Here is a 19,585-nt window from a genome sequence, read left to right on the forward strand (position 1 = left end):
AACCTCAGTAAGAGGGTGAATTTGAAAAAGAAACAGCACATTTCTTTTTTTTCATGTTCCACGAGATTAAAAACAAACTTCAGACAGAAGAGTAGCTAATCAGGGGTAAACATTACAGTCCAGGCTTTGCCAGCAATACGGGTTTTCTATCTGCATTGAGGTGTTTTAGAAAAGAAAAGGAAAGGAAAGGAAAGGATTCAAAACTGTCACACACACACACACCAGTCTGAAGAGATACATCCCATTCCAGCATTTCCCAAACTTGGGTCTCCATCCATTTTTTTGGACTACAACTCCCATCATCCCTAGCTAGCAGAACCAGTGGTCAGGGATGGTGGGAACTGTAGTCCAAAAATAGCAGGACACCAACATTTGGCAAACCCAGCCTCATTCTACCACTTCAAACCGTTAACTCCTTGATTTACTGCCTATGTAGAATAGGTCTATGATCCAGAACTCCCCAGGAGCAGGATTTGTGCGCATCCCTGGGGTTTCACTGTTATGTTGAAGCTTAGCATATGTATACCTGAAGGAGTGTCTCCACCCACAGCATTCAGCCCAGACACTGAGGACAAAGTTCCGAGGGCCTTCTGGTGGTTCCCTCATTGTGAGAAGCAAAGCTACAGGGAACTAGGCAGAGGGCCTTCTCGGTAGTGGCACCTACCCTGTGGAACGCCCTCCCATCAGAAGGCAGTTTAGGGTGAGAGGGACCAATGCTCTCACTTCCTATGTTCCTAAGTCCATGGAGAACTTTAAAAACAGGGCTGGAAAACCTTTGGCCCTCCAGCTGTTGTTGAACTGCAGTATCCACCAGCCCCCATAAGTGTTGCCAGTGGCTAGGAATGTTCAACAAAATGGGAAGGTCCTTAGAAGATAAGGACAAGGAAGGAGATGGGAAACCAGGTACGAGAAGAGGAGACACCTCACATGGTTTGAGTGTTCAATTTTCCAAGCATTTTAACTGCCAACCTTGCCCATCTTTCGCTCTGCCTGCCGTGTGGCTCAGTTTCCTTCTCCGCTTTGGAAGAAGCCATGATAAAGAGGGTTGTCAGCCTGTTTCTTTGGTTGGGCTGCTCTCTCATTTTCTGTGGATGTCTTCTGCTTTCCTAATATTCTGTGTCAAAAGTATGATAAAATGGCTTCTCGCGTATTAGTTTTAAGAGATGAATTTAAATTGATGTATTTCTATTTTGTTCTGTTTTATTTTGGTTTGGGGTTGGCTATTGAGTGGGGTGGGGATTTGTTGTGTTGGTACAATTGTTTTTGATTTGACTCGTTTCTATTCTGTAAATGGAGGTTGGTTTGAGGCCTGGGATTGCTACCGTAGTGGGGCGAGGGAGGTATGGCGGTGGGGGCAGATGTCATAGGCGAAGGGGATCGAGATATGGATATGCTTGTACCCCTTCCAATCTGCGCCCCATCCCGAGGGACGAAGGTAGGGTGAGCAAGGATTACTCACCTCCGTCACTGGTGTTGTGCAATGCCAGGTCTATAGGCAAAAAAACCGCCACCCTGCGAGACTTCTTCACCTCGCAGGGGGTTGACCTGGCTTGTGTGACGGAGACCTGGGTGCGCGAAGGGGAAACTGTTACCTTACGAGAGATGGCGCCCCCGGGTTTCTCCGTCCTCCACCAGTCGCGGACTGTGGGCCGGGGGGGAGGGGTGGCATTATTAATCCGAGAAGACTGTTCTTTCAGGGCTCTACCATCGCCATCGATCCCCGGCATTGAATGTGTTGGCCTAGTGTGGGGCTCCGAGGAGAGCTTGGCTGTCTGGCTGGTGTACCGGCCACCTAGCGCACCAGCAGCCACCCTGTCAGGCCTGCTGGAGGCGGTGGCCGGCTGGGCCTTGGAGTTCCCCAACCTATTGGTACTGGGGGACTTTAACATCCATGCTGATGCCACTCCCTCCTCACAGGCTCTGGACCTGGTGTCTTCCATGGCGACACTAGGGCTCTCCCAGTTTGTTTCGGGCCCCACACATCAAGCAGGCCACACGCTGGATTTGATCTTTGGCGCCGGTATAGATGTGATCATGTCTCCCTCGATGAAGGTGCCATGGTCTGATCACTATGCACTGAAAGCCAGGATTGATTTTCCACCCCCACCCTGCTTAGGTGGCGAGCCAATTTGGGCTCGCCCGCGGAGGCTGATGGACCCTGATAGATTCCGTCAGGCCTTGCGGGACCTTGCTCCGCCTGGCGACTCATTGACTGAGCTTGTTGAGGGCTGGAATATCCAGCTCCTGGCAGCCATCGATGAGATCGCACCTAGGCGCCCTCTGCGACCCCGCAGAAACCGGGCTCCCTGGTTTACCGAGGAGCTTCGGAAAATGAAGCGGGACCTCAGACGGCTAGAGCGAGTATGGCGGGGTGCCCGTGACGGAGCTTCAAGAACATCTTATAGGGTTTTTATGAAAACCTACGAGATGGCAGTGAAGGCCGCTAAGAAGTCCTACTTCTCGGCCTCCATTGCATCCGCTAGCTCTCGCCCGGCGCAATTATTTAGTATAATTAGGTCTTTAACGTCCCTCGAAGGACAGCCAAATTTAAATAACAATTCGGCACACAGCTGCGAGGCATTTGCGAGCTCTTTTGCGGAGAAGGTCCTGTTGCTCCGCCATGACCTCCCTGCCAATTTGGATACAATGAAGGAACTGGAGGCCCCTCGACTGTCCTCGGGTCCAGTATTGGACCACTTTGACCGGATATCCCCAGCTGATGTGGACAGACTCCTCCAAGCTGGAAAGCCCACCACTTGTCCTCTTGACCCGTGCCCGTCCTGGCTGATTAGAGCGTGTCCAGACGAGGTGCGGGCCCCCCTGGGTGATATCATCAATTTGTCCCTTGGCACTGGGATATTCCCAGGGGAACTGAAGGAGGCAGTGGTGCGTCCGCTCTTAAAGAAAACATCATTAGATCCTTTAGATCTATCCAATTACCGCCCGGTTTCGAATCTTCCATTCCTGGGTAAGGTGATTGAGAGAGCGGTTGCTGAACAGCTTGGTAGGTTTCTGGATGAAACATCTGCTCTCGACCCATTCCAGTCCGGCTTCCGCGCTGGTCATGGGACCGAGACGGCTCTGGTCGCCCTAACAGATGATCTCCGCAGGCAGCTGGATCGAGGCGGGTCGGGGCTGCTGATTCTTCTAGACCTGTCAGCAGCCTTTGACATGGTCGATCACGAACTCCTGGACCGCCGCCTTGCCGACGTGGGGATCCAGGGCACAGTCCTTCAATGGCTGCGCTCGTTTCTCTCCGGTCGGGGACAGAGGGTGGCGCTTGGGGGGGAATTGTCATCGCGCCACTCCTTGGTGTGTGGAGTGCCTCAGGGTGCAATTCTCTCCCCGATGCTTTTTAACATCTTTATGCGCCCCCTCGCCCAGCTTGTCCGGAGTTTTGGGCTGGGTTGCCATCAGTATGCCGATGACACCCAACTCTATCTGTTGATGGACGGCCATCCTGACTCGGCCCCAGACACACTGACCAGATGCTTGGAAGCTGTGGCTGGATGGTTACGTGGGAGCCGGTTGAAGTTAAATCCTTCGAAGACAGAGGTCCTCTGGCTGGGACGGAGCGATATGGGATTGAGGGGGCAACTCCCGTCTCTTGCGGGGGTGCAATTAGTGCCAGCATCATCCGTGAAGAGTTTGGGTGTAATCTTCGATACCTCCCTCTCTATGGAGGCGCAGATTACAGCTATAACAAAGGCGGCATTTTTTCATCTCCGCCAGGCTAAGCAGTTGGCTCCTTATCTCTCTCGCCCTGACCTAGCCACTGTGATCCATGCGACGGTCACCTCCAGACTGGATTATTGTAACTCGCTCTACGTGGGGCTGCCCTTGAGACTGACCCAGAAACTCCAGCGGGTGCAGAATGCCGCAGCGAGACTCCTTACGGGGTCTTCGCTGCGAGATCATATCCATCCGGTGCTGTACCAGCTGCACTGGCTCCCGGTGGAGTACAGGATCAGGTTTAAGGTGCTGGTTTTAACCTTTAAAGCCCTATACGGCCTAGGACCCTCGTACCTACGGGACCGCCTCTCCTGGTATGTCCCACAGAGAAATTTACGGTCTGCAAATAAAAACACCCTAAAGATCCCAGGCCTCAGAGAGGTTAGGCTGGCCTCAACTAGAGCCAGGGCCTTCTCGGCCGCGGCTCCAATCTGGTGGAACGCTCTGTCACAAGAGACTAGAGCCCTGCAGGACCTGGCATCCTTCCGCAGGGCCTGCAAGACAGAGCTGTTCCACCAGGCCTTTTGTCAGGGCGCAGCCTGACCCCCTCCTCTGGCAATCTGCACAAAAATTTGCTTGATGGTTGCCATTAATTTGATTTTAATTTGATTTAATTAATGTTATAATGAATGTTTTAGAATGTTGAACTATTTTTATTGTTGTTAGCCGCCCTGAGCCCGGCTTCGGCTGGGGAGGGCGGGATATAAATAAAATTTATTATTATTATTATTATTAATTATCGCCCATTCAAATCTTCAACCTCTTTGTTATATCGATATCAGCAACACAAGGATTATTGGCCCCTGGTCATTTTCATGCTGCTTCGACTCACAGAGCTGGATCATAAGAAAATCACCGTGCAAGAAAAGGTAAGCGTGCTCTTTCGGTTGATTCATCCGTATTGAGATATAAGTAGGGGCCCTGCAACAAAATGTTGCATTGTGGAGTTCCAGAAGGAACATATTGATTAATCAGGAGGGAATTCACAAACTCATTTGGCCACCTTTGTTCAAGCTGAAGGAATTGATGTAATTAATGAATTGATCCCTCTCCTCTTAATCCTTGGGAGCAGGTTGCTGCTGTCAACAAGTACGACCCTCCTCCCGAAGTGGTGGCTGCCCAGGATCACATGACCCAGATCATGTATAGCATGATCCAGCCGCAGCGGATTTTTGACAGGTAAGCTGGGCGTCAGTTCCCCTTCCACCCTGTAGGTGGCGCTCAGGTAAAGCTGTCACAGGGATGGGACATTTTCCATTGGGGGGGGAGAGAAGACTCTCTTGTCGGTACCAGGACGGAAATCAGGCAGAACTTGCTTGGCTGAGCAGATTACGAAACGAAGTTAGTTGCTCACCTCGGAGCTCCAAGACAGATTGCACACTGCCCCGTTCCTTTTAAACAATCTGTCGGAACAGATGGCCACTCACATCACAAACGGAGAGATGCGAAGAGGCAACAGTCCTCTTATCGATACCCAGCGACGATAACCAGCCCTCCAGAGTGCTTGCAACTGTAGTTTCTTCAGGCTGTCTCTAACTTTCTCCCGTCAATAGTGTTGGCATCTCGTGGCGGGCAAAATGGACGTTGTGGATCACAGAGGCTACAAGAGGAGCACTCACAAGGCCTCCTCATTCTCACCCTCTTCTAGCATCCATCTGTACCCATCAGTCTCCTTTTCACCAGCCCTTCTCTCATTTCTCAGGAGACGTTTCCATCGGGGGGCATCCATTGTGACTGTGTTGGCATTTTCTAGGCAGTTTCCCCCTTGCACGTACTTGGAACTTGATGGCTCTCTTCCCAAGCAGCTCAGCCCTGCTCATCTGGTGTGTTGCATCCAAGGCATCACATAGGATTAAATTAACAGCTGCCAGCCCACGCCTTCTGTTGAGTCTATAAATAATGCTCCAAGTCATAGGAAATATTTAATTTGGGTGTTTGGGTGAACCCATCATCTCCGTCTAGTGCAGAGCTTTCCAAACTTTTCATGCTGGTGACACACTTTTTAGACATGCGTCGTTTCATCACACAGTAATTCAGTTTTACTAGCAAACCGGAGGTTAAGGTAACCCCTTAAAGCAGGCATAGGCAAACTCTGGCACTCCAGATGTTTGGGACTACAATTCCCATCATCCCTAGCTAACGGGACCAGTGGTCAGGGATGATGGGTGTTGTAGTCCCAAAAACATCTGGAGGGCCGGAGTTGCCTATGCCTGCCTTAAAGAGTGCAGGGGGCGTTTGCATGACACACCTGCACACCGCAGCCAACACACTAAAATGTCAAGATGCACAGTTTGGAAAGCTCTGATCTAGTGAATAGAATCATGGCCTTAAAGTCTCCAAATCATTTTATTTATTTATTTATTTATCTGTCTATCTAAAAGCAGTCTGTCCCACCATTTCACCCCCCCCCCAAAAAATATGCATTTGTTTATTTTTATTAGACATATGCCATCCTTCATCATAAGATCTCACAAGATAAATATCCAAAGTAAAAGCACAAATAAATAGATAAATCCAACCCCGTCCCCCCCCCCGCCCCGCAAACACATTTAAAAGGCTTTAGAATATTAATCAGCCCAAGGCCTGGTTGAAGAGGAGCGTTTTTGTGTGGTGCTTAAAGATAGATAATTCAGGCGCCTTACAAGTCCCAAACATAACAAGAGCTTAGGACAGGCACCCTCAAACTTTGGCCCTCTAGATGTTTTGGAACTACAGCTCCCATCATCCCTGACCACTGGTCCTGTTAGCTAGGGATGATGGGAGTTGTAGTCCCAAGACATCTGGAGGGCTGAGTTTGGTGATGCCTGGGTTAGGAGATACCTAGACGGGGGCTGTGTATATTGTGTATCGCATCTGAATTCCTGTGAGAAGGTTAATGGCGGCATCTTTTTCCTTCTCTCTGTGCAGCACCTTACCCAGCCTCGACGCTCCCTATCCCATTCTGGTGTTGACCGGACCCCTGGCCTGCTGGAAGCGAGAACTTTGCCACAGGCTCTGCAGAAAATTCAACAACTATTTCAGATACAGGTACCTCTGGTCCATAAACGTTCACGATGTCCTTGGAGACTTGCTGGAAATAAAACAAGGCAGGTTTTCTCAGAAAGATTAAAAAAAGCTTTATGGAAGGCAATTATGCCCTTCTCTGTTCTACCAGTTTTAGTTTCTCCCTTTTATTTTCTTCTTATCATCTTATATTGCCCTCCCCATCAAATTCAGGGGAGAAATCATCTGGTTTGTAGGGTTCTTTTCCTGCAACGTATCCAAATCAGATACTTTCCATCTCGCTGTGGACTAAACACAGATTGATGTTAATTGTAGGAATGCAAGCTTTAATCAGTACATTGTGGCTGCTTTCGTACCACTGTTTAATTGGGTGGGACTGACTTCTAAGTATTTAGAAGTTTGATTGTCAGAGGCCAGTTTTAATTTCTGAGTGCAAATTTTAATGGAGTTAAATGCTCTCTCTTTTTTGAAGCTATTTTAGTTCTGCTGTGTTGCTCTAAAAGGACGGGGTGGCTGGGTCTAAAATGACCTTTCTTCTTAACAATGAACAGTAACTACATACTTATAAAATTGTGAGTTATCTTGCTTTTTGTTCAAAATAGCCAAAAGGCAGCTATATTGAGCGTTTGGTAAAATAACCACATAGATTAAGTTAATCAGGGGGGAAAGGTTTAATTGAGCAGTGCGAAACCATTCCCAGCTGGTTCCTCCAGCCCCCCGTGGGTCATTTTGACAGGTGGGCAGGGACCACCCATCAGTCAATCATTTGATGTCACATTGACACCAGGTGACATGCTTTACTTTGCCTGCCCAGTTTGAAATCAAAGGGCTTTGAAGGCACCGCTGATTAAGTAAATGATTGACAGTGTCTGAAAACCCCACTTTCAGCAGGGAGCAACTTCTTCTATTGCCTCTGACCTGACATAATATATGATGCCCAGTGTAGGACTGGTTCCTGTGGGTTGACCTCATAGACCAAATGCTAAGGGCTGCTGCCCTGATTCATTAGGTTGGTGGGCCAGAGGTTCCTTGCCACTGGTTTAATTGGTTGTGATGGACTTAAGTAAAGGTAAAGGGACCCCTGACCATCAGGTCCAGTTGTGACCGACTCTGGGGTTGCGGCGCTCATCTCGCTTTATTGGCCGAGGGAGCCGGCATACAGCTTCCGGGTCATGTGGCCAGCATGACTAAGCCGCTTCTGGCGAACCAGAGCAGTGCACGGAAATGCTGTTTACCTTCCTGCCGGAGTGGTACCTGTTTATCTACTTGCACTTTGATGTGCTTTCGAACTGCTAGGTTGGCAGGAGCAGGGACAGAGCAACGGGAGCTCACCCCATCGTGGGGATTCGAACCGCCAACCTTCTGATCGGCAAGTCCTAGGCTCAGTGGTTTAACCCACAGCACCACCCGCGTGTGATGGACTTAGCCACTCGCAAACTGCATTGAGCTGTCCAGTCACCGCTGCAAATATATGTACACCTAGACATTCATTTCATGGCTTAGCTACAGAACCTGACCCCATTCATGTTCAGCGCATGGCATCTTGTATTTGTATAATGCCGGCTCTAATCCCAGGGTAGGGTTTCATGGCAGTCCAGAGAGTCTGTCCAGGATTTGTGTTGGCTTTCCAAATACAGTGGTACCTCGGGTTAAGTACTTAATTCGTTCCGGAGGTCCATTCTTAACCTGAAACTGTTCTTAACCTGAAGCACCACTTTAGCTAATGGGGCTTCCCGCTGCCACCGCGCCGCCGGAGCACGATTTCTGTTCTCAACCTGAAGTTCTTAACCTGAGGTACTATTTCCGGGTTAGCGGAGTCTGTAACCTGAAGCATCTGTAACCTGAAGCGTATGTAACCTGAGGTACCACTGTATCGCAGCATTGGACTGATGGCCTGAACAGAAGGGAAAGCCAAAGATGTAGTTGAATACAATATTATTTACCGTTTCCGATGTAAGGAAAAGATACAGTGGATTTCGGTGTAAATTTCACTGCTCGCTCATGCACATCTTGGAATCCCTGCCACTCGGGTTCTTTATGGGACCTTTCAGAAAGCAAGCCTGTTCCTTGCACTTCCTCTGCCTCTTATAAAATACAGGAAAATACATGAATAACAATAAATTCAGAATTCAATAATCAATTTAGGGGGGAAATCCATCCAATAAACATTAGATAATCACCAGGGCTAGCTGGCTAAATTAGTCCTATTTGGGCCAGCGAGGAGACATGGGGAGAATTAGCTGTGGGATCCCAGAGCGGGTAATCTTCATAAAAAGGGGAGGGAAGGAAGGGGAATAAAAGATCAGGCTAAGTTCAAACTGAAAGCCAAGCGGAATAGCTCTTTCTTTCAGGCCCTGCGGAAGGAAGTTAAATCCTGCAGGGCCCTGGTCTCATGGGGCAGAGCATTCCACCAGGTCGGAGCCATCACTGAGAAGGCCCTGGTGGAGGATAATCTGACTTCCTTAGGGCCCGGGACCTCTAAACTATGGTTATTCATGGACCTTAAGGTCCTCTGTGGGGCAGACCAGGAGAGACGGTCCCGTAAATAGACCTTAGACCTTCTTAGACCTTAAAGCACATACTTTCCTACCGGTATGTCATAGAATCGTAGAATTGTAGTGTTGTCAGGGTCCCTGAGAGTCATCTTATGTCAAGATTAGCAAGCCTGGTGACTTGCAGATGCTCTTGAACTGCAGCTTCCATCTTCCCAAGAACATAAGAAGAGTTTTGCTGGATCAGGCTAGTGGCCTCTCTAGTCCAGCATCCCGTTCTCACAGTGCCCACGGGAAGCCTGGAAGCAGGACCTGAGCACAATGGAGGTTTCAGTGTATTGTAAATCAAAGACTTTGAAATAAATCTCCTGGCTGAAAGGGAGTAGTGGGTGGGGAGAGACATCAAATACAATACATATTAAATAAATTACACAGTTTGAAAAGCCTGGCTGGAATTTCCCAGTAATTGAAAACTGCTGGGGATTTTCCAAACACCTTCAGTTTTCCAAGAGCCTTGTTGTGTTTTATTTTATATTTTATTCCCTCATAAGCATCATGCACGTGAAGAACAGAGAGCAAAGCAGTCTTAGCAGAGCAGAAAATTACTACCATAAAGCAAAGCTGCATTTTTATTATTCAGAGGAGGTTTCTGTAGCTTTCGTTTGCTGCTTTTAGAATTTTCAACATGCCACTTGTTAAAACTGTATTTTATGGAAGATACTGGGCAACTTCAAATGTAAACATGACCTTGCTGTTAAAAGGAGCTTGTAACATAAGTTTTTTTTAAAAAAGAAGGCCATTCAAAACATCTGGTCAGTGCCCAGGACTGACCTTTTGAGATGTGTATATTTATAAAAATTGCTGAGAAAATCACGCCTTTGAAGTTTCAGCTTTATAGGGTCCACGTGCCTCATACGGTTCTCATTTGACACAGTTATTGAATAAGATGGTTCCTGAATCCCTTTCCCTGGAGTGTTGTTGTGGCAGGGTTGGCTGGCATTTTTAGGTCTCCCCCACAGGCACTATAACATCTGAAGGACGTGGGAGAATCACACACCACTCAACATTTCACAGATGTAAATAGGGAGGGACATGCTCTGTACTTGTAAAACAGAAAAACATGCACACATACACACACATACACACACCTGCCAAATTCTAACCCTAAGCATCACTCTCCGAGTTCCCTTCTCCCATAATTCACATGGATGATGTCTCTTCTCTGATTCCTTTTGTTAATTTACTCTGCAATGTGGCCTGTTGGCTGCATCTAGCATCAGTGTGTGAAACAGTGAGTGCTGTCATGTCCTCAGTCCAAAATCTGTGTTCTTCCAGTTCATCAACACCAGTCTTTTGGCCACAGTTAGAACGTGTAGAATCCACTTTTGTTGCCCAGTTGTCAACTTTTGTTTATACCAATAGGTGTAAAATTCAAAAGAATATTTTCCACTGAATTTTTTAAAGTTTTTCTGTGTAGTCATATTCATGCAGCCAAACACATTCCCCCAAAACTTAGTACAGGAAAGTGTAAGAACATATGTTTCAAGGAGCCATTATCCTTATTACATCTCCAACAAAGAACTGCATTAGACCAGGCGTAGGCAAACTCGGCCCTCCAGATGTTTTGGGACTACAACTCCCATCATCCCTGGCCACTGGTCCTGTTAGGTAGGGATGATGGGAGTTGTAGTCCCTAAACATCTGGGGGGGCCGAGTATGCCTATGCCTGCATTAGACAGTCCTTTTCTATACAAATGTAATGGAGTCCAATAAATTCTAAGTATTAATTTCTGTTGTATAAGATGCATTGTGTGGCTATCTTTTCTCTGTCCTGGATTTACTGCCAATCATCTGAAGGGGGTAGATTTCTGTCTCCACCGCATTTATAACTTTATCAACCTTTGCTATGTTCATATGTAAATATATATATATACATACACAAACACACATACTTTACAGCCTAACACTATGCATGCTGAGATCAATAGGATTTACTCCTGTCCTGAGTAAATGTGCACTAGATTGTCCTCGAGCTCTTTAACAGTGTCATCTCCCTTCACTTGCTTATTCTGTTTTCTGTCCGGCTTATCTTTCAGTCCCTGCCACACCACGAGGACTGCTTATTTTGGAGAAGAAAACAGATTAGATTACTATTTTGTTTCCCAGGAGGAGTTTGACAAAATGGTGACCATGGTAAGGCACGAGCTGATTTGCCCTGCTTTCGCTTGAGGGAAGGATGCCTGGCAGCTCATCACAGATCACGCTAAAGGGTGAGGGTGCGGAAATCCATTGAGGCTTGAGCTATTGGAGGAAAAAACGACCCGTGGGACCGTTTGTTTAACTTGCCTGCCAAAAACATGTTGTTATTGTTTAGTCATTTAGTCGTGTCTGACTCTGCGTGACCCCCTGGACCAGAGCACACCGGGCACTCCTGTCTTCCACTGCCTCCCGCAGTTTGGTCAAACTCATACTGTTAGCTTTGAGAACACTGTCCCACCATCTCGTCCTCTGTCGTCCCCTTCTCCTTGTGCCCTTCATCTTTCCCAGCATTAGGGTCTTTTCCAGGGAGTCTTCTCTTCTCATGAGGTGGCCAAAGTATTGGAGCCTCAGCTTCAGGATCTGTACTTCCAGTGAGCACTCAGGGCTGATTTCCTTCAGAATGAATAGGTTTGATCTTCTTGCAGCCCATGGGACTCTCAAGAGTCTCCTCCAGCACCATAATCCAAAAGCATCAATTCTTCAGCGATCAGCCTTCTTTATGGTCCAGCTCTCACTTCCATACATCACTACTGGGAAAACCATAGTTTGAACTATACGGACCTTTTTTGGCAAGGTGATGTCTCTGCTTTTTAAGATGCTGTATAGGTTTGTCATTGCTTTTCTCCCAATAAGCAGGCATCTTTTAATTTCATGACTGCTGTCAGCATCTGCAGTAATCATGGAACCCAAGAAAGTAAAATCTCTCCCTGCCTCCATTTCTTCCCCTTCTATTTGCCAGGAGGTGATGGGACCAGTGGCCATGATCTTAGTTTTTTCGATGTTGAGCTTCAGACCATATTTTGCACTCTCCTCTTTCACCCTCATTAATAGGTTCTTTAATTCCTCCTCACTTTCTGCCATCAAGGTTGTGTCATCTGCATATCTGAGGTTGTTGATATTTCTTCCGGCGATCTTAATTCCGGCTTGAGATTCATCCAGCCCAGCCTTTCGCATGATGAATTCTGCATGTAAGTTAAATAAGCAGGGAGACAATATACAGCCTTGCCGTACTCCTTTCCCAATTTTGAACCAATCAGTTGTTCCATATCCAGTTCTAACTGTAGCTTCTTGTCCCGCATAGAGATTTCTCAGGAGGCAGATGAGGTGATCAGGCACTCCCATTTCTTTAAGAACTTGCCATAGCTTGCTGTGGTCAACATGTACTGAATAGTTTTTAATCTCTCTAGCTGTTCCTTAATTGCTGAAGAGCCTCAAGCTCACTTTCAAAGGGTGCCATTCTCTTCATTCTGTGAGAGGGTTATGCACACGAGCAACAAATCTGAGCTTTTAATCTTTTTTTTAATGCGTTCTGTCCTCCCAGAAAATGCTGGTTCACCTCATTGTTCAGCAGAGTAGCCTCTGGTCAAGTCGTAAAAGTGCTTCTTGCACCCAAGCCAGATGGGCTGCTGCTTGTGATCTTTATGCTCTGCTTTGTGAGGTTTCCAAGATCATGTGCCTGGCTGATGCTTAGAGCCAGTGGTGGTCAGACTGTCAGAGTCCAGAGTGTCAGACTGGGACCTGGGAGGTAAAGGTAAAGGGACCCCTGACCATTAGGTCCAGTTGTGACCGACTCTGGGGTTGCGGCGCTCATCTCGCTTTATTGGCCGATGGAGCCGGCGTACAGCTTCCGGGTCATGTGGCCAGCATGACTAAGCCACTTCTGGCGAACCAGAGCAGTGCAGGGAAATGCCGTTTACCTTCCCGCCGGAGTGGTACCTATTTATCTACTTGCACTTTGACGTGCTTTCGAACTGCTAGGTTGGCAGGAGCAGGGACCGAGCAACGGGAGCTCACCCCGTCGCGGGGATTCGAACCGCCGACCTTCTGATTGGCAAGTCCTAGGCTCTGTGGTTTAACCCACAGTGCCACCTGAGTCCCGGGGCCTGGGAGACCAGAGTTCAAATCCCCACTTAGTCATGAAGCTCACTGAGTGACCTTGGTTCAGTCTCTCAGCCTAACCTACCTCCCAGTAGGTTGTTGTGATAAAATGACAAAGGGGAAGAACCGTGCTCTCTACCTTGAGCTGCTTGGAGGAAAAGGTGCTGTATGAGTGCAATAACTAAATAAAACAAAGCAAATAAACTGAATGCTGGACTTGAGAACCCGACCTGATGTGGCATTCTTTTTTTGTGATCCCGGCCAAAGGGAATTTTGTCTTTCCACTGTGCGGTTCTCAGATAGTGCGTCTTGAAAAAGTGCTGGAGGAAGGAGCACAAATGGGCCGTCTTTCATGGCACTCCTAGGGTAGCGTGCGAAGGGGAAATTCATGTGACTTCCCTGTGGAGAAGTGCCCGTAGGCTGAGCTGACACATCTCGTCGCCACAGGAGAGCTTCTCTTGCGTGGGGAGCACCCAGATGGGCTGTTTATTGAGCAAGCCTGCCGATATGCTTGCACAAAACTTGGGACGAGGTTATACAACTTTGCCTCTTCCGTGAGCATCCGTCCCCATCTGTTCGCACAGACTTTGCATGGCACTGCCAGCTAGCTGTTGTCACTGTGAACGTTTCCCAGAAGTGCAGTTTTCCATCACTTTTCATGTCTGGCTTTTTGTGGTTAGAAGACTGGTGGGATAACTGGGGTAGAAGAGTCTTCATCAACCTGACACCCTCCGGGTATTTTTGGACTGCAACTCCCATCATCCCCACCTGGGCTGAATTAGGAAGCCCGACGCAATTATCCTATTTTTTGTGTGCCAATAACCAGTGCTTCCTCCTAACATGCAAATCCAACCTTAGTGTCCCAGATGGGCTGGAACTTCTGTCAATGAAATTAACGACAACATCACTATAGTATTTATCAAGTGCATTGCAATGTTCACAGCATGACCAATACCGCCTTGCTGTTTTTAGAAGCAGGAGATAAATTCAGGGGTACGTCGGAATTGCTTCTCCCATATTTATTTCGGTCCTCCCATTGCTATAACCCATCCTGGGACCTGCTGGAGAAGAAGATAAATACTTTGATGGTGGGGTCTTCTGGTTCATAGTTCCATCTCTCACTGTAATGGCTATGAGTTACTCGTGCGTAAACTGGTGCCTCTCTAGGCTGATTTGCCTTGTTAAACCTTTCTGACTGCACAGCCCTTGCTCATTGCAGCTGCCTCAGTCGCTGGCAGAATCCGTCAGTGGGCGTTTCTTGAACCTCTTCCAACATAAAAGTTGTTTGACACCCAGTCTCCTCCTCCTCTCACTGCGCGGGAGTCTTCTGCGCAGGGAGGGCGTGGGCAGCGGCGGACCTGGGCTCTCCTCACTGATATCCAGTGAAGAGTCCTGGAGCCCTCTCTCCGATTCACCCATCTGCCCCCCTTTCTCCCTGGTGTTGCGCTGATTAGCTTCCCCCTCCACTGAGCTGCTTCTCCCCCTGCTGCTGGGTCCTTCGCCAGCATCATCTGTGAGCCTCCCCTTCGCCTCTCGCTCTGATGTCAGTTCCCTGACACTCACCCACCCTTTTGCACAAGCTCCTAGTCAGCACATGCGTCAACCCTACATTTCCTGCCTACAGCAGGAGAGATCAAGCTGCCATGTACCTGAGGTGAGGAGCGGCATGTCAGAGTATTAGATTCTGGGATCTAGATTATAGTTTCTGGCGAGAGCTTTCCTCTTGTTCTTTCTTGTTGCCCAGGCTTCATTCTTTTCATTCCAGGGGAAATTCATTGCAACTTTTAAGTACAGCGGCTTCTACTACGGAATGGGCCGGGACACAATCGAGTCCATCGCTAGGGAGGGACTTGCAACCTGCATTCATATGGAAATAGAGGTAACGATGGGGATGGAAGCACCTTAAAGGTAAAGGTAAAGGTACCCCTGCCCGAACGGGCCAGTCTTGACAGACTGTGGGGTTTGTGCGCCCATCTCACATTTATTGGCCGGGGGCCAGCGCTGTCCGGGGACACTTCCGGGTCACGTGGCCAGCGTGACATCGCTGCTCTGGCGAGCCAGAGCCGCACACGGAACGCCGTTTACCTTCCCGCTGGTAAGCGGTACCTATTTATCTACTTGCCCCCGGGGGTGCTTTCGAACTGCTAGGTGGGCAGGCGCTGGGACCGAACAGCGGGAGCGCACCCCGCCGCGGGGATTCGAACCGCCGACCTTTCGATCGGCAAGCCCTAGGCGTTGAGGCTTTAGCCCACAGCGCCACCCTGCAACCTGCATTCATATGGAAATAGAGGTAACGATGGGGATGGAAGCACCTTAAGCCATAGCAAAGTCCGTGTAATTACCGTATTTTTCCATGTATAACATGCCCCCATGTATAAGACGACCCCTAATTTTTGGGACCACAACTAAATTTTTTTTAGGGGGATTGCTCAAAGTTATTGAGCTTTTTAGGGGGGGTCACCACCGCCAGTTGCTCTACAGCAAATTGCACGCATCACCGCAGCCAACAATCCAACAATCGTCTGCACGCTCGCCACCAAAAACCCATCTGTGAACTCGATGAAACCACTTGTCAATACAGTATATCAACGTCCAATTACCACAGCCACAGCCAATCGTCAGCAGGCCTTGCCGCAGCAACCAATCACACGCCCAATCGCCGCTGGCAATCTCCTGCTGACTGCTGACACCAATCGCCCGTTCCCCCCTCTGCTGTCCGTGTATAAGATGACCCACAATTTTTGCCTATTATTTTTAAGGAAAAACTATTGTCTTATACATGGAAAAATACAGTATGTTTTTATCATAAACCAAGAGCTGGGCCTGTGTCAAGCGCTAGATCCAAAGCTGTGGTTCATTGAATCATAGAATGGTAGAGTTATATAATAAGTTAATTGTTAGTTATATAATCAATAGCTAAGTTATTAATTAGATGCTTTTTTCCCCAGAAACATGAACTCAAAGCAAGAACCTCGTTTGAGCTGAAATAATTTCCCTACTCCTTGCTTCACTGCCCCACTAAAGAGGTTTAAGATCCGTTTAACAAATGAATATTACTTATTTGTGCAGCCGAAGGCATTGGGAAAAAAAGACAAGATACATAAATCAGAATAAAATACATTACACAGTTAAAATAATTATTAAAGCCAGGCATTCTGTAGGATAAGAGTGCTCCCCTGAACAATTTAATTTAGCATTCCACAATATTTTCGCCTTAAAATTGTTGCTCCAAAACAGGCCGTTTTTTCAGAGGTGTAAGGGGACCTGTCCTCTGATAAGAAGTTAATCAGATGCCCGATCAATCTCTCAACTGAGAGATGCCCACAATCCAGACTGCTGGCTCTGCACCTAAAATCCGGAGAATCCAGTCTTGACAGTTCAGTTGTACCTTGGTTCTTGAATGGAATCCATTCCGGAAGTCCGTTCAACTTCCGAAAATATTCGCAAACCAAGACGCAGCTTCCGATTGGCTGCAGGAGCTTCCTGCATTCAATCGGAAGCAGCGTCAGAAGTTTGGCTTCCAAAAAAACGTTTGCAAACCACAGGACTCATTTCCGGGGTTGCGGCATTCGGGAGCCAAAACGTTCAAGTCACAAGGCGTTTGAGAACCAAGGTACGACTCTACTGGTTAAACAGTCCTTACAGCCTTTGCGTCAATCTGGGGTACTGTGTGTGATTTAACAACTTCAGCCAAGGCCTGTGAAGCCTTGAAGTGAATGATAACCGAGTACCTCTGTTTTTTAAAGGGTGTTAGAAGCTTGAAGAATTCCTACTTCCAACCTCGGTACATCCTACTGATCCCAGTGAACAAGGAGAGATACGGGGCCCAGCTGCGACGGATGGGGCTGTTCATTAGGGCAGAGATCGAAGAAGCAGTCCGCAGGGTGGACATGTACATCCAACTGAACCAGGACTTCCCAGGGTTCTTTGACGCGGTCATCAATGTTGGTGAGTCCATCCCTTTGGAACCCAAGTCTCCTCTACTGGCAAGGTAGCGCTGCAGTCTTCCTGGGAAGGCAGTCAAATGGAAAAAGCAGAGTTTGCGCAGTCCATCCAAACTGTCATAACAAGCACTCCTAACTCGCCTAACTAACAGCACCGAGGGCCTTCTGACGGTTCCCTCACTGCGAGAAGCCAAGTTACAGGGAACCAGGCAGAGGGCCTTCTCGGTAGTGGCACCCGTCCTGTGGAACGCCCTCCCACCAGATGTCAAACAGAACAACAACTACCAGACTTTTAGAAGACATCTGAAGGCAGCTCAGTTTAGGGAAGCTTTTAATGTTTGATGTATTACAGTATTTTAATCATTTTTTGGAAGCCGCCCAGAGTGGCTGGGGAAGCCCAGCCAGATGGGCGGGGTATAAATAAATTATTATTATTATTATTATTCCTAACTTTCCCATCCTACACAAGATGCTCATGGGGTTAAAGGAGATTGCCAAGACATGCGCCAACATCCATGTGATGGGGGGGACACGACAAGATAAATTGCCTGAACATTCATTCTCTGTATCTGGGGGGGGGGATCTCTGTATCTGGGGGGTGGGGGAGAAGTTACCAGAGTAGCTGGTGCCCACAACACTTAGTCAAAAATCCAGATGTGCCCACAAGCCTAAAGAAATGGAGTGATCTCTGCCATAGGCGATACTTCTGTCTCTCTCTCTCGTATTTAATATTGCACTGATTTTGCTAAAAAGTTCAAACTTTTTAACACAAGGAATATCAGCATTTTTCATGGATCTTGATAGACAGACATGGTTTCAATTCTGTTAGTGTTTAATTACTTTTTAATGACTATCTTTTTAATGTTTTTAGTTTGTTTTTCTATTGGATCTGCGTTTTGTATTTTTAATCTGTAATCTGCCTTGAGCCTCAATTTGGGGGAAAGGTGGGATATAAATAAATAAATGTAATAATGATGAAGCGTCATAGCCCGGAAGGACAAAATTACAAAGTTACGGTGCAGCTCCAAAAGGATAAAGAATTGACTCATACATATAATTCCCTTTTCAAACAATATATGAAGAATAAAAGTATTGTCTATCTGTGAGTTCCATAACTACTGAGAATAAAGATTCTATAAAGTCTTAGATGAGCCAGAAGTTTGCATATACTGGTGGTGCCAAGTGACTGGGCACCTTAATATAAGAAATAATATATACTATAAGAAATAAAACCATGCCATTTAGCAATTAAATATGGTCATGCAAATTCTGCCCTTTAGCTACTTTTAGTTTATGAGATACCTTTTCAAGAAGGGCAATTTGCCACTTTCTAGAATGTCAGCAATCCAAATTGTCACGACTGAAGGTCTTCCAGGATTTGGCCATGTTAATTCTTTTCTTTCTCTCCATATGTGCATCCCTTCACGTTCAGACGATTTTGACGAAGCATTCACCAATCTGAGCAAACTCATTGAGGAGTTCCTGGGGATAAAGCAGCCGTCGGAAACCGAGGTCAGAGGTTCCGCATCGGACACCAATCTCCTTTCAGGTATGGCATTGCAGATCCCCCCAGGTGTGGCCTGACAGTTGTGTTGCTTCCGGGAAGCGAAATGGGAATTTGCCACAGATAGCTTGTTCCACCTGTTGTCTTTGTCCATGGAGTTTTCTTGGCAGGGATACTGGAGTGGCTTGCCGGTTCCTCCTCCAGGTGGATCACGTTTGGTCAAAACTCTCCAATATGACCTGTTCATCTTGGATGCCCTGTTCGGCATAGTTCATAGCTTCTCTGAGTTATTCAAGCTCCTTCGCCACGACAAGGCAGTGATCCATGAAGGGGAAAGGAGCTCAACAAGGCTGTATATTGTCTCCCTGCTCCCAAACCGGAATTAAGATTGCCGGAAGAAATGTCAGCAACCTCAGATATGCTGATGACACAACCTTGATGGCAGAAAGTGAGGAGGAATTAAAGAACCTTTTATTGAGGGTGAAAGAGGAGAGCGCAAAATATGGTCTGAAGCTCAACATCGAAAAAACTAAGATCATGGCCACTGGTCCCATCACCTCCTGGCAAATAGAAGGGGAAGAAATGGAGGCAGTGAGAAATTTTGCTTTCTTGGGCTCCATGATCACTGCAGATGGTGACAGCAGCCACGAAATTAAAAGACGCCTGCTTCTTGGGAGAAAAGCAATGACAAACCTAGACAGCATCTTAAAAAGTAAAGACATCACCTTGCCAACAAAGGTCAGTATAGTAAAAGCTATGGTTTTCCCAGTAGT

At 47.4% G+C, this 19,585-nt stretch overlaps 1 protein-coding gene across 2 annotated transcripts in view; it reads left to right on the forward strand.

The window, feature by feature from the left end:
• The window catches only part of LRGUK (leucine rich repeats and guanylate kinase domain containing), a 55,181-nt gene that overhangs the window by 19,232 nt on the left and 16,364 nt on the right, over positions 1-19,585 (forward strand). For both annotated transcript variants that reach the window (XM_082238808.1, XM_082238809.1), the window contains exons 9-15: positions 4,515-4,601; positions 4,805-4,911; positions 6,640-6,759; positions 11,324-11,420; positions 15,130-15,243; positions 17,111-17,312; positions 18,741-18,857. In XM_082238808.1, the coding sequence (XP_082094934.1) occupies positions 4,515-4,601; positions 4,805-4,911; positions 6,640-6,759; positions 11,324-11,420; positions 15,130-15,243; positions 17,111-17,312; positions 18,741-18,857 (844 nt within the window). The remainder of the gene's footprint in view (positions 1-4,514; positions 4,602-4,804; positions 4,912-6,639; positions 6,760-11,323; positions 11,421-15,129; positions 15,244-17,110; positions 17,313-18,740; positions 18,858-19,585) is intronic.

The sequence above is a fragment of the Podarcis vaucheri genome (assembly GCF_965113315.1).
Source record: "Podarcis vaucheri genome assembly, chromosome: 10".
Classification (NCBI taxonomy): domain Eukaryota; kingdom Metazoa; phylum Chordata; class Lepidosauria; order Squamata; family Lacertidae; genus Podarcis; species Podarcis vaucheri.